Source organism: Osmerus mordax, chromosome 26 (genome assembly GCF_038355195.1).
Source record: "Osmerus mordax isolate fOsmMor3 chromosome 26, fOsmMor3.pri, whole genome shotgun sequence".
NCBI lineage: Eukaryota > Metazoa > Chordata > Actinopteri > Osmeriformes > Osmeridae > Osmerus > Osmerus mordax.
The window spans coordinates 2905894-2918359 of NC_090075.1; the positions used below are offsets into that span (position 1 = coordinate 2905894).

The 12466-nt window shown below is 46.3% G+C and overlaps 1 protein-coding gene across 1 annotated transcript; it reads right to left on the reverse strand.

Annotated features, from left to right (window-relative positions):
• Nucleotides 1-8852: 8852 nt before the first annotated feature.
• nrtn (neurturin) lies at nucleotides 8853-10397 on the reverse strand. Its single transcript, XM_067230154.1, has 2 exons — nucleotides 10154-10397; nucleotides 8853-9271 (listed from the first exon to the last, which is right to left on the reverse strand). Exons 1-2 carry the CDS (start codon nucleotides 10374-10376, stop codon nucleotides 8853-8855), a joined length of 642 nt encoding a protein of 213 aa, XP_067086255.1. The 5' UTR covers nucleotides 10377-10397.
• Nucleotides 10398-12466: the final 2069 nt, after the last annotated feature.

Genomic DNA, 12466 nt, shown 5'->3' on the forward strand with positions numbered 1-12466 from the left:
CCCAGACGAGTGTCTGATTGGCCAGTGACAAAGGGGCTTTATCATTCAGGTCTCAGCCAATACAGCCCTACATGCTTGTCAGAGTAGCTATGTGTCGACGCTGTCCCCCATCACACTAACGGCCGCATGCACATACACTTGTGGTTAGCAGGCGCATGGCTCTTAATTATCCCCTGGTTGTGGTTTCCACCCAGGCTGACAGGCATGTTGGTTTTTGTCCATTGAAGGATGCCATTGTTTCCAATTGCCTTGCAATCAGAACCAACCAAGCCTCAACACGCTCTATTCTCAGTAAATGTTTAAACCCAGAACCACTTGGGTTTGATTGGAGGTTATTTGGGGGGGGTTTCATTTTCCACTGCAGAATAAGTTTAGATCGTTTCTCCCAGAAAGGTTTAAAACAAAGACGTAATTATGACTAAAAAGGACAACAAATAATCTGGTTGGCTGATATATACATAAGCCATCCAGAAGATGAGCAACAGCGAGGGAGATGTGAGTCAGAGTGTGGCCCACCGAGGCCAGGGTTAGGATCAGTTTCTCCTCCCTCGCCAACCCGTCACTACCCTCAACTTTCACAATTACCATCTCCACGCGACACAACACTTTTTCTCTCTCTCTCTCTCTCTCTCTCTCTCTCTCTCTCTCTCTCTCTCTCTCTCTCTCTCTCTCTCTCTCTCTCTCTCTCTCTCTCTCTCTCTCTCTCTCTCTCTCTCTCTCTCTCTCTCTCTCTCTCTCCCTCCCTCCCTCCCTCCCTCCCTCTCTCTCTCTCTCTCTCTCTCTCTCTTAGGGGGTATTTAGTTTTTACATGACACACACAATGGTGATGGATATTCAAACGACTAGTGCTTTTATAGTGTTTAAATACGTTAAATCAGAGGCCCATATGAAAAGTCCTAACCAGTTCATGAGCACCAATGTAAACATTTGTTGTGTGTGCGTGTGTGTGAACACGATCCTTTATCCTTCTACTAATGAGCACATCTGCCATTCACTCCCCACAGAGGCCTGGTTTTCTGGACCTTCCAACCACAGTTACGGTTCCTCAGTCATCTATAATGAAGAGCTGTTCAAGCAGTCATGATATAAACCGTTAAAGACAGCTTCACATTCCTGGTTCCTGGCCATCTTTTCTCCCACCCTGCTTCTATAGATTTGGAACATATACCACTGGCTCACCCACTGTAAACGACACACAGCCTCTACTGGGTACGTCATATACTTTACACAGACCACTGGCCAGGCCAGGCCCACCCAGGTCTGCCCAGTGCAGCCTGGCCCTGTTTGGCTTAGCTGCCTGTCGGCAAACACTGGTTCTATAGAAGACATCTACAGAAGTCTGCCTCGGTATTGTCTTGTGTGTTTGTTGTCAACATGATCTCAACAATGGCTGACCATTGGTCTGGTGGTGGGAAAATTCCTCTGGCTTCATGGGGCAAAACTTCCCTATAGCTCACTGTGAGGTGACCATCCACCCTTTCTACATGTGACAGGCAACCAAGGATTGTACGGAGGTTTTAGAGGAAGTACAAGCTGCACGTCAGTCTTATACACAATTTACGATACAAGAATGAGGAGAGGAAAGGAGAAGAACATGCAGTGAACTTTCTGCAGATCTTCTTCGTTGAGTTTGATCAGCGCTCAGCTCCTGACGTGTTTTAGATGTGAGTCATGCACTCCTGCTTTGTCCAAAGGGATTAGAACAGAGAGGAAGCATCTCTCATGTGGACCAAAACATGTTTCGTCTGAGTCTGTGATGAGTACCATGACATGCCACAACTCACACACAAGTACACACACACACACACACATGCACACACACACACACACACACACACACACTACTATCACAATGCTATTCCTACCTCATCCCCAGATTGAGTTGCCTACACTGGGAAAACAAACATGGCTGCTGGTGAAGTTAATGGATGTTGCTTCTCGTGGGTTTGATGAGAACCTGATCCAGATTCATATCAAAGCTCTTTCCCAATACCTCTTTTGATCTTATCCTCTGTACAAAGCTGTTCTACTGAAGGTGTCCCAGGGGTGGCGGTTAGCGAGCAGATGGCATAGCGTGTGTGGTAGGCTAGAACCGGTCTCATTAGCTACCCTAGGATTCTACAGTACATCACATTTAGTCATTTAGCAGACCCTCTTATCCAGAGCGACTTACAGTAAATACAGGGACATTCCCCCGAGGCAAGTAGGGTGAAGTGCCTTTCCCAAGGACACAACATCATTTGGCATGGTCGGGAATCGAACTGGCAACCTTCAGATTACTAGCCCGATTCCTTAACCGCTCAGCCACCTGACTCCCAGTAGACAATGTTTGCTGCCTGTGACGGAGCTGTGTGGTTGTGTGACTGTCGCATGTTTTATTTATTTTGCTGAATGATGATGGAGTCGGCTTGTGTTATAAAATTGTTCATATCTGTTAGTTTGAACGACTTTTTATCATTGGTGTGTATCCCCTGTATAGCCTATAACCCGTCAGCTATCTAAAAACATGCATATTTTCGAACGGTAGGGTTACGTGTTTGTGTGCACATTTTCATAACGTTTCCAGTCATTTGGAATGCACAAGCTTAGAAGTCCTGATGTGTTTGCACAGAGCTCCCAAATATGTTTATTCTAGAGTTCCGAAAAAATGTCCAGGATTCATAACAGGTTTTTGCACGCCATAACCTTACAAATCCAGCTGAAAGGAGTCTGTCTGTTTGACGGATGTAGGCCTACTTCGATACTTTTCTTTCTCCACTCGTGTCAAAGAAATAACATTGGATAGCTAGTCATACAGTTAGGTTGGGTGTGGACATGAAAGTTGTGCAATGTGTGCGTGGCAAAGAAGGTTCATTAAACCATAAGGCCAACACACACTTCCAGCTAAATGTGGACTCACGTGTTGCAGTGTAACATCTTCACCATCGACCTCTTCCAGCCAACTGTACACATTTACATTTATCAGACACTCTCATCCAAAGCGACTTACAATATATACAGGGACATTCCCCCGAGGCAAGTAGCGTAAAGTGCCTTGCCCAAGGACACAATGTCTTTTTGCAGGGCTGGGAATCGAACCGGCAACCTTCTGATTAAAAGCCTGACTCCCTAACCGCTCAGCCACCGGATACCCCCTTCACGCATGAGATAGGCCCGAAACAACAGCGAAAAGAGTGAGAGATTCTTGTCTTGACACAAGGATAGTGAGGCAGATAGAAAGATAGAAAGATAAATAATGTGTTGAAAGACTGTCACGTCCGTTGTCATCTCACCAAGCACTCACATATGCATGTCACCTGATAATCGTTGGATGTTAGATGTGGACAGTTGCAGGTCATTTGCCACTGTCAGACCTGCAAGCGTGCGCACACACACAAAAAAGAAGCACACAAACGAGGAGCATAACACAATGATTACAATTCTGATCATATTCTGCTGTTGAGATGGTTTCCTTGGTAGAATATACCCCTCGGCTTTATGGAGTTACGGTTGTGGATAAGTAAAGTGGAACAAGGTTTTCATTTCATGTCATGGCATGGCATATCTGTTTATTTGAGTTTGCTGGAAAAACACGTTGCCAATGGATGCAAATCCAGTGGATGCAGCCTGTGACTATTCCTAGACCTAAGTGCAGCTTTTGACACGGTGGATCATGAGATTCTCTTGGAACGTATGGAGAACTATGTTGGGATTTCTGGTACGTCACTTCAGTGGTTTAGATCATATCTATCTGACAGATCACAATATGTCCACTATGATGGCTGCTCATCCAGGAGCTCCACTGTAAAATACGGAGTACCACAGGGTTCAGTTCTAGGCCCTCTGTTATTTTCACTCTATATGCTGCCTTTAGGAAACATAATTAGAAGCTCTGGGGTAAATTTTCACTGTTATGCAGATGATACTCAGCTATATATGTCTATAAAGTCTGGAGAATTTCCACAAGCTATGGAAAAATGTGTTTCTAGGTTGAGAGCTTGGATGACTGCAAATTTCCTTCTTCTAAATTCGGATAAAACCGAGATTCAAATTTTCGGTCCTAAAAAATATAGAAATAATTTTTCCAATCTGACCTTAGACCTAGACGGCGTCAAAGTCTCTCAAAGCCAGCTAGTAAAAAATGTAGGAATCACAATGGACCCAGACCTTTCGTTTGAGTACCATATTAAGCAAATTACCAGAACTGCATTTTTCCATCTACGTAATATTGCCAAAATACGAAAATTTCTGTCAAAGGATGATGCCGAAAAACTAATACATGCATTTGTTACGTCCCGATTGGACTATTGCAATGTTTTGTTCTCTGGCCTCCCAATTACTCACCTAAAAAATTTACAGCGAGTGCAAAATGCTGCTGCTAGATTATTGACCAGAACAAGAAAGTTTGATCACATAACATCTACTCTTGTCTCTCTACACTGGCTCCCTATCCAAGCCAGAGCTGACTTCAAAGTTCTACTACTAACCTACAAATCTCTGCATGGATTGGCACCACGGTACCTCTCCGGCCTCTTTGCACCCTATTGCCCCGCAAGGACACTTAGATCTCAAGATGCCGGCTATCTGGTGGTTCCCAAAATTAAGAAAAAAACAGCTGGAGGTAGGGCGTTCTCATATAGAGCAACTCTTCTCTGGAACAAATTACCCGTCTCAATTAAGCAGTCTGATACTGTTTCGACATTTAAAATTAGGTTAAAAACGTTATTGTTTAGTCAATTCTACGACTGTTAAAGGTAAGTATGTTACTAGTTGGAGGCAACGGGGGACGGGTTGTTTCCATCCTTATTCTATAAGTATAACTTATTTTAGAGTTCTCTTCCCCTGGAACAGATTTCATGTTCCAAACGAGGGGGGCTGTCGCTGTCTTGGTGTGTGGGGTGGCATCAAATTCCCCTTTTTTGCTCTGTTAAATTGCTGCAGCAGTCCACACTTGACCGGTGGGGATCTCATTCTATTATGACTGTAACTGTTAGCTGCTCCTGGCATTCTCTAATCCCTGCTCTCCTCTCTCTGTCCCCCCCCCCCCCACACACATCCCTTGTGGTGTGGGGGGTTTGAGTTGTCAGCACCTGCCTGGTCGTCGGTCAGCCAACGCTGGACCTGGTCGCGAGTCTCCCGGTCCTGTCTTACATCTATAAAGTTGAACAATGGATTTTGGTGTTTCAAAACCCATCGACACTGTATGACTATGTTTAGCCTGTGTTCTGCTCCTCTCTCTCACCAACCGTCTCTGGAGGAGGAGATCCCTCTCTGAATTGCTCCTCCCAAGGTTTCTTACATTTTTTTTCTCCTGTTGAGAGTTTTTTGGGAGTTTTTCCTTGTCTTCCTTGAGGGTTTAGGTTGGTTGAGGGGCAGTTCTATGGGCGTATGTGAAGCCCTCTGTGACATGCTTGCGTGTAAAAAGGGCTATACAAATAAATTTGATTTGATTTGACTATTCAAGTGGGCCTGTCAACTACCAAATGAGCTGGTGTTTTTATTGCAGTGTCCCATGGAAGATTCTGGAAGGTTGTGAAAGAGGATGTTCATGGTCTGGGGCATCTACCTTTACAAACAAACACATCACACACACTTTAATCTTTGTGCCGCCACCCCCCCCCCCCCCCACACACACACACACACAAACAGCTCCACAAACGCCCTGCAGACATTTCTAAGTAGCAGGTCTTCTATCAGATATGCATGCTTTCCAATCCATCTTTCACTGAGAAACAAGAAATGACAACGTTGTCCTTGGAAGCAGAATACGTTTATTCAACAGAATATGTAGAATATCATACATGTAACGTCCACTTTGGCACCAATAGTTCAATAAATAAACATGTCCCTCTTTTTCAATGATGATAGCTAAATAAATAAACCATAACTTACTCTGCAATAAATATACATGATCTATTATACAGATGCATTGCATCAACTTTTACTGAAGTTGGTCATCATTGTCCAACACTGCCGGGAAAGGAGAGGAGATGTAGAGAAGGAAAGGAGAAGGGAGGAGAGGTAGGGAAGGAAAGGAGAAGGGAGGAGAGGTAGGGAAGGAAAGGAGAAGGGAGGAGAGGTAGGGAAGGAAAGGAGAAGGGAGGAGAGGTAGGGAAGAGAACAGAAGGTGAAGAAAAGACCTGAGGGGTGTTTATCTATATAAACAATGAGGGGTCTTTATAACTCATAATGGCAAATACAGGGATAATCAATATAAAGACCAATACATATATCAGCAACTTTAAGACAGCATGTTGCTCCTAAGCTGTTTCTTTCATCATTTATAACAGGCAAAAATATATTGCATTTACTCAATGTCCTTCCGAAATACTGTGACTGAGATGGCCTCTGTAGCGCAGCACATACGTGTAACATGCCAGAGATATGTTCTTGAGTACATGCAGGGTTTAGGAGAGGCCAGTCCACCTACTGGTGCAATAATCTCATTGTTCAGACTATTTATAAAGCTGTGTGTCTGCAGCTCTGCAGCTCTTGGACATAAACCTGACCTGTGTCCCTCGGACTAGACAAGCAAACAGGTCTGAGGTGCAGACTAGCTGTTGTCAAGGTTGGCTGTGGTTAGCAACGGAACTAACATGGGAGGAGATGCCAAAGTAATTGTTAAGAGGGATCCTGTTGTTTCTACTTAGCACACGTTGACTTGAGGGTATTAGGTCTGGAAGTGGCCTGTTTCTGGGCTTAAGGACAGCAGGGTTTTTTAATTACCCTGTCACCCTAATGGTTTGATTGGGCTTACACAGTCTCTCTATCCTCATTGGCTGGATACCCTAAATGCTCCTAATGTTCCTGCTAAAACTGGGTTACTCTGGTACAGCTTTTGGCCCACAGCAACATTGGCGTCTAAGAAGACAGAGATATTATGGACTTTGTCGCCATTTGGATATTTTTTCTCAACCTCATGTGTGAATGTGGTATTTGTTTATCCAAATATGTGAGCTAAGCATTGCCTTTGTAACAGACAGACATTCTTTTCTCTTTTATAAGTCTGTGGGCAAATTGGTTGCTGCCAAATGTACAGAATATGTGTCCACAAAGAGCAAATGGTTTGCCTTTTCTTTGATGAAATGCATGACAATAAAGAACTGTTTACGTAGAAGTGTAGTAACCAGACTACTGTGATGTGGAACAGGGAAACGCACCAGCTCCATCTACCTAACGTCTATCTGACAAACTGTACAGGGGCGCCACACTGCAGCACAGCTTAAGAGTCTCAGAATGACTTGCTGACAAGAGTTCTGGAGCTATATTTGTGTCGCGTGGTGGATTTACTTGCTTTTCTTTCCTTTTGCATTCAGAACCAGGGCCCAATCGGGTGATAAAGGAGCTAAGTAGATTAGAGTAGTCTATTATGGGATTTGCTCCGCGGGCCAATTCAGGGTAAGACTGAAGCTCAAACCCCCTTTCTGCTACATTTACGAGCCAACCGTTACTCGCTTAATCGATAGCCCTGTCTAGAAGGTCACAGTGGGAGAACACTGAGGGCACACCCCCGTAAACGGAGAGATGATTGATCGCTAACGTTCATGTTTTGGTGGATTGCGTTACTGTCCGGGACAGGCGCTTGCGTCGCAGTTGTTGGGTTTCACGAGACGTTTTGATTCAGCCGTGTTCCCTAAGATCTCCAAGGGTGACCCCCCCAGATACTTTGTGTGTTTATCTGGTCGCTATGCACATCTAAAAGCTCAGTTCATGAGACCTCTACTGACCAGACAGCTCTGTGGCGAGGCTGCTATCAACACAGAGGAAAGTAGATACTAAATGGTTGTCCTATGAGAATGTTTCTCCAGGTAAAAAGCTTCTCCTAAAATGGTTTTAGGTGAGTAGTGGGATCACATGTGAAAACAAGTGTTCCTCTACATATAAACGTTCAACATAAATGAGGTAGATATATGTGGTATCTGGTCAAGGCTGGAGATTCCATTATGTGGTCCAATGTCTGATGTGATTGAATGATGGACTTGATGCACAGGATGTCCAGAAGCACATGACTCTTCGCCTGCTCGCTCTCTCATGCACAGTCAGAAAAACGTTAACTTAAACTATTTGTAATCACCGAGTTGTCCCTGTAGAGAAAACCTCTCTAATAACCTTCTAACCCCTTTATAGTTTCAAACATAATTATTTACAAACGACAGTTTGGAGTTTTTGTCTTTTTTTTTTAAAGGTATCTCTACAACTGACAACTGAATGCACGCTTTAGGAACCCTTTCAACTGGGCGCAACATGTTTCTTAGCAGTTCAGTCACACAGACTGTGTGGAGATCTTAGCCATACTGTACCCTAGTGTTGTGAGTGAATGACTGCGGTGGCCTCCTCCTATAGTAAGGTGTATAGTCTGTAGACACTCTGTATAGAAGCATGTGTATGTGGTATCAAAGCAGCATGGCATGGAGGCATGCACGTCTTAACAAGTTATACCACGGAGAACGCCTCAGATGACTAATGAGACCAAGGCTTCCCCACACCGCGAGTCATACTCCTGACTGAGAGAATATCCCTTGGAAGGCAAAGAAAGCATATTTTGGTTGTTGAAAGCATAGCAGGTCCCAGATGTTCTCCTCGTGGTTCTCTGAGGAGTCACACTGTTGCTTTCCTCCAGGAGCAGTTCTGGTATTTCCTGTGACGTCAGCCGTTGTCCGTGGTGCACACGACCCACTCTGGACTCCCATTGGCCCCCCCGAATTGTCAACCATAAGACCAAGAGGACGGCCTAATGCTCCAAGAGACGTGGCCCCTCAGGGCTTCCCCACGAGCGCTCGGTTCCCACCCCCCCCCCCCCCCTCTGCTACACTCCTGAAAATGGCCGCAGCTGTGTAAAATTCCACACAGCTTGCACCCAGCAGACGGACCAATCATACACAGCCGCAGTCCAGGGCAGAGTAATTGCCGAGCTTCACGTATCTGTTGTCGTTGTCCAGGACGTAGTCGGTCTCGTAGGCGGTGGGCCGGCAGCAGGGGCTGCGGTCGCGGCGGGATATGCCTTTCCTCTTCCACTTCTTCAGGATGAGGTCGTAGTTGCGACGGTGCGCCTTGCAGGTGCCGCTGCAGAACTGGAAGCTGATCGTCTCGTCGCTCTCGAAGCCCAGCCCCAGTTCGCTGACCATGATGTTGACCAAACGCAGGGAGCACGGCTTCACTCCCTTCTTGGCCCGTTTAGTCCGTTTGCCCAGGCGAGCGTCGTGCCGGGCCTGGCGTCGGGTCTTCCTGTCCACCAGGCTGCCCACCACCTGCCTCAGCTCGCCCTCCGTAAAGGTCTGGAACAGGTGCATGACTGAGGAGAGGAGACGAGAGAAGGGAGGTTTGTGTATAAACACTGAAATCTGAGGATCTGACAACAATAATAATAACATAGCCTTTTGATGCAACGGCATCATTCCTGCCGACTGAAGCGAGGAGGCCGAACCTTCTGTGTCGTGTGAAGATAAGTCCACAGCCTGGCACTAGCATGACAAGCTGGGTGATTAGAGGGGCTGATCTTGCGCAACTTAACTGACCTGGGAAAGCTCCACAGAAAAACACGAGGTGTTGCGAGCTACGGCATACGTTGCTGACAGGCTTCTGTCAGAGTATGAAGGTTTGGGGCGTCTGTTAAGGTGAGGTGTTTGGCTTGGTTGAACTAATTATCAGCACAAACATGTTAAACAGTGTACATACAACGGGGTGCGGTGAAGAAAGTTCTAATGACCAACCTGTCCCGTCCTGCACTGACCCAGTTAGACACAGTCTCTCTCTCTCTCTCTCTCTCTCTCTCTCTCTCTCTCTCTCTCTCTCTCTCTCTCTCTCTCTCTCTGGAGAGCGTGCCTCATGTTTTACATCTCTGCATCTTTTATGGGACATGTGGCCATGAATACTGCAGGTCCAGTGAGGCCTTGGGGAGGTGTGACAGGCATTTCACCACCTCCCACCAAAGATGGTCCTAACCCGGTTTACTGTGACCCAGTCTGACAAAAGTGTTGTAGTGGACCGTTCTGACATGGGGCCTGGATTTGGTTTAGTCCCTGTGGCTCGAACTGACTAAACCACTAACCAAATTCGACATATTTGGTTTCAATCCCCATTCTGACTATGAAGATGAACCAATCAAGACTGAATATTTGACTAGAGGAAGTATTTGGGCAGCCAGAGAGGAAAAAGAGGGGCACTGTGAACTTACGCTCGGTCAGGATGGAGCTCATCCCGTCTGTCGACCGCGCTCTCCGCTGCCGGGTGGCGCCCAGCGGGGAGGAGGAGGAGGATGACGATGAAGAGGCGTGCGAGGAGGAGGCCCAGGCAGTCTGGTGACTGGGCGCCGTGGGAACCATGAAGTCAGTGAGGAAGAAGGCCAGTCCTGCGCCACACAGAGTCAAGGCAATGGCAGCACACTTCCATACCTTCATCTTAGAACCAGTAGGAGCATTGACACTCTGGAACAACAAACAAACAAACAAACAACAAGTTGGTAAACAACAGACACGCCCCCCCATGTTAATAACAATAAACGCATGTGCCCAAGGACAAAACGTCATTTGACCCGGTCGGGAATCAAACTGGCAACCTTCAGATTACTAGCCCGATTTCCTAACCGCTCAGCTTCCTGACTTCCCTTGTAGATCAAGAATGCTGGAGGGATCAGCGGTCAGAACACGCTCTGTCTGGGCCCTCTCAGAGATACAGAGAGACAGGGGTCCCCTCCGTTCCAGCCCCCTACACACACACATGAAAAGACAATTAGCAGCCACACACACACGTGGTCACATACGGGTGCACAAAAACACACACACTTTTGTACTTACACTTTCACACACACACACACTTTCACACACACGCTGCCATTCCTTCTGAAGATTTATCTAGTCCCAGAGAGTGTCCCCTGCAGGACAGAGCCTTGTCAGGTATCTGAATACACAACTTTGGAATCCTGCCTTGTTTCTCTCTCTCTCTCTCTCTCTCTCTCTCTCTCTCTCTCTCTCTCTCTCTCTCTCTCTCTCTCTCTCTCTCTCTCTCTCTCTCTCTCTCTCTCTCTCTCTCTCTCTTTCGCTCTCTCTCTCTCTTTCTCTCTCCCTCTCTCTAAGCATGTGCTGCATTCGTTTACAGAAGAACCAGAACCATGCTGTAAATCTGTAACCTTGGAACTGCAGACAGAGAGACACAAAGTAGAACACACTTGGTCTGATTGGTCTCACCGATCTTATGGACGTAAAGCAAATATATCTGAATGGAAATGTGCCGGAGTGAGATGTTTGACTTATATAGGGGGTGAAAGTAGTCTCTGGTTTGATTTAAAGCCTGTACATGTTTGTGAGAGCTCTCTCTCTCTCATGTGCCTTCCACTACAGCAGCATGGTTTCCCCACAGTGATCTGTCTGGCTTGAATTAAACTCTCTGGACATCCACCAGAGAATGTAAACCCTCTGTAGCCCCAACATTGCTATTGTTTGGTGGGGTGGATGCATTTCTGAGTTCTTTTCTTCAGACTTTTTTTTTTTGTATCTAGCTTTGGTCTAGCCTTCTCAACACAGTGTGCTGGTTGTGAATCTAAGCTTCGCTCTCTGCACCTGTGTGCACCTGTTGTCTGGAGGCTAAGGTGAGGAGCTAAAAGGATGAAGTCATTACCAGAACCTGTTAATGTCTCACACACCAAAGCCTGCTTGACCTTTTCACTATGTTTTGTTTCATCCTACTTAAAGTGTGTGTGTGTGTGTGCGTGTATGTGTGTGTGTGTGTGTGTGTGTGTGTGTGTGTGTGTGTAAGCGTGTGGGCTTGTCTGAGTGCATGTGTGTGTGTGTTTAAACTTTTTCTCCAGATCAGGAAGCGGTAAACTGACACAAACTGAGGATATCTCCAGACCAGACCAGAGTGTTTTGCCAGACTGGACGTAGGGGTTGGGGGGCTGTGTGTGTGTGTGTGACTTGTCTTGTCCTACTGTAAGCCCTGGCCAGCCTGCCTCCTTATGGACATTCAGACTGAAGAGGACTGAGGGTTTGGCTGAGTAGAAGATAACATACACGATATGGTGGCGACCCTCTCGTTGCTACCAGGTCATTTGTGGTGAACCCACACATCGCAACCGTTACCGTAGCTACCACAGAACTCAGACAAACTGTTGTGAAACACTAACAATGGTTTACAACCTAGAAAACAAAAGCTTCCTGCAGTAGGAACAGCCAGAGTTTGAGTCAGACTGTGTAGCAACCCCTCGGATTCCCTTAGACTCTGTTACATTTACATTTACATTTACATTTAGTCATTTAGCAGACGCTCTTATCCAGAGCGACTTACAGTAAGTACAGGGACATTCCCCCCGAGGCAAGTAGGGTGAAGTGCCTTGCCCAAGGACACAACGTCATTTGGCATGGCCGGGAATCGAACTGACAACCTTCAGATTACTAGCCCGATTCCCTAACCGCTCAGCCACCTGACTCCCACTGTTCCAATAGGGAGTGTGCAACCTGGCTGCCAGTGAGAGCATTGAGAATGAGTCAGGTGG

Excerpts from the sequence above, each read along its gene's own strand:
- nrtn (XM_067230154.1), bottom strand. The coding sequence starts at position 10,376 with ATGAAGGTATGGAAGTGTGCTGCCATTGCCTTGACTCTGTGTGGCGCA. Across the intron at positions 9,272-10,153 it reads GAGCTCCATCCTGACCGAGC|TCATGCACCTGTTCCAGACC; the intron begins GTAAGTTCACAG and ends TCCTCTCCTCAG.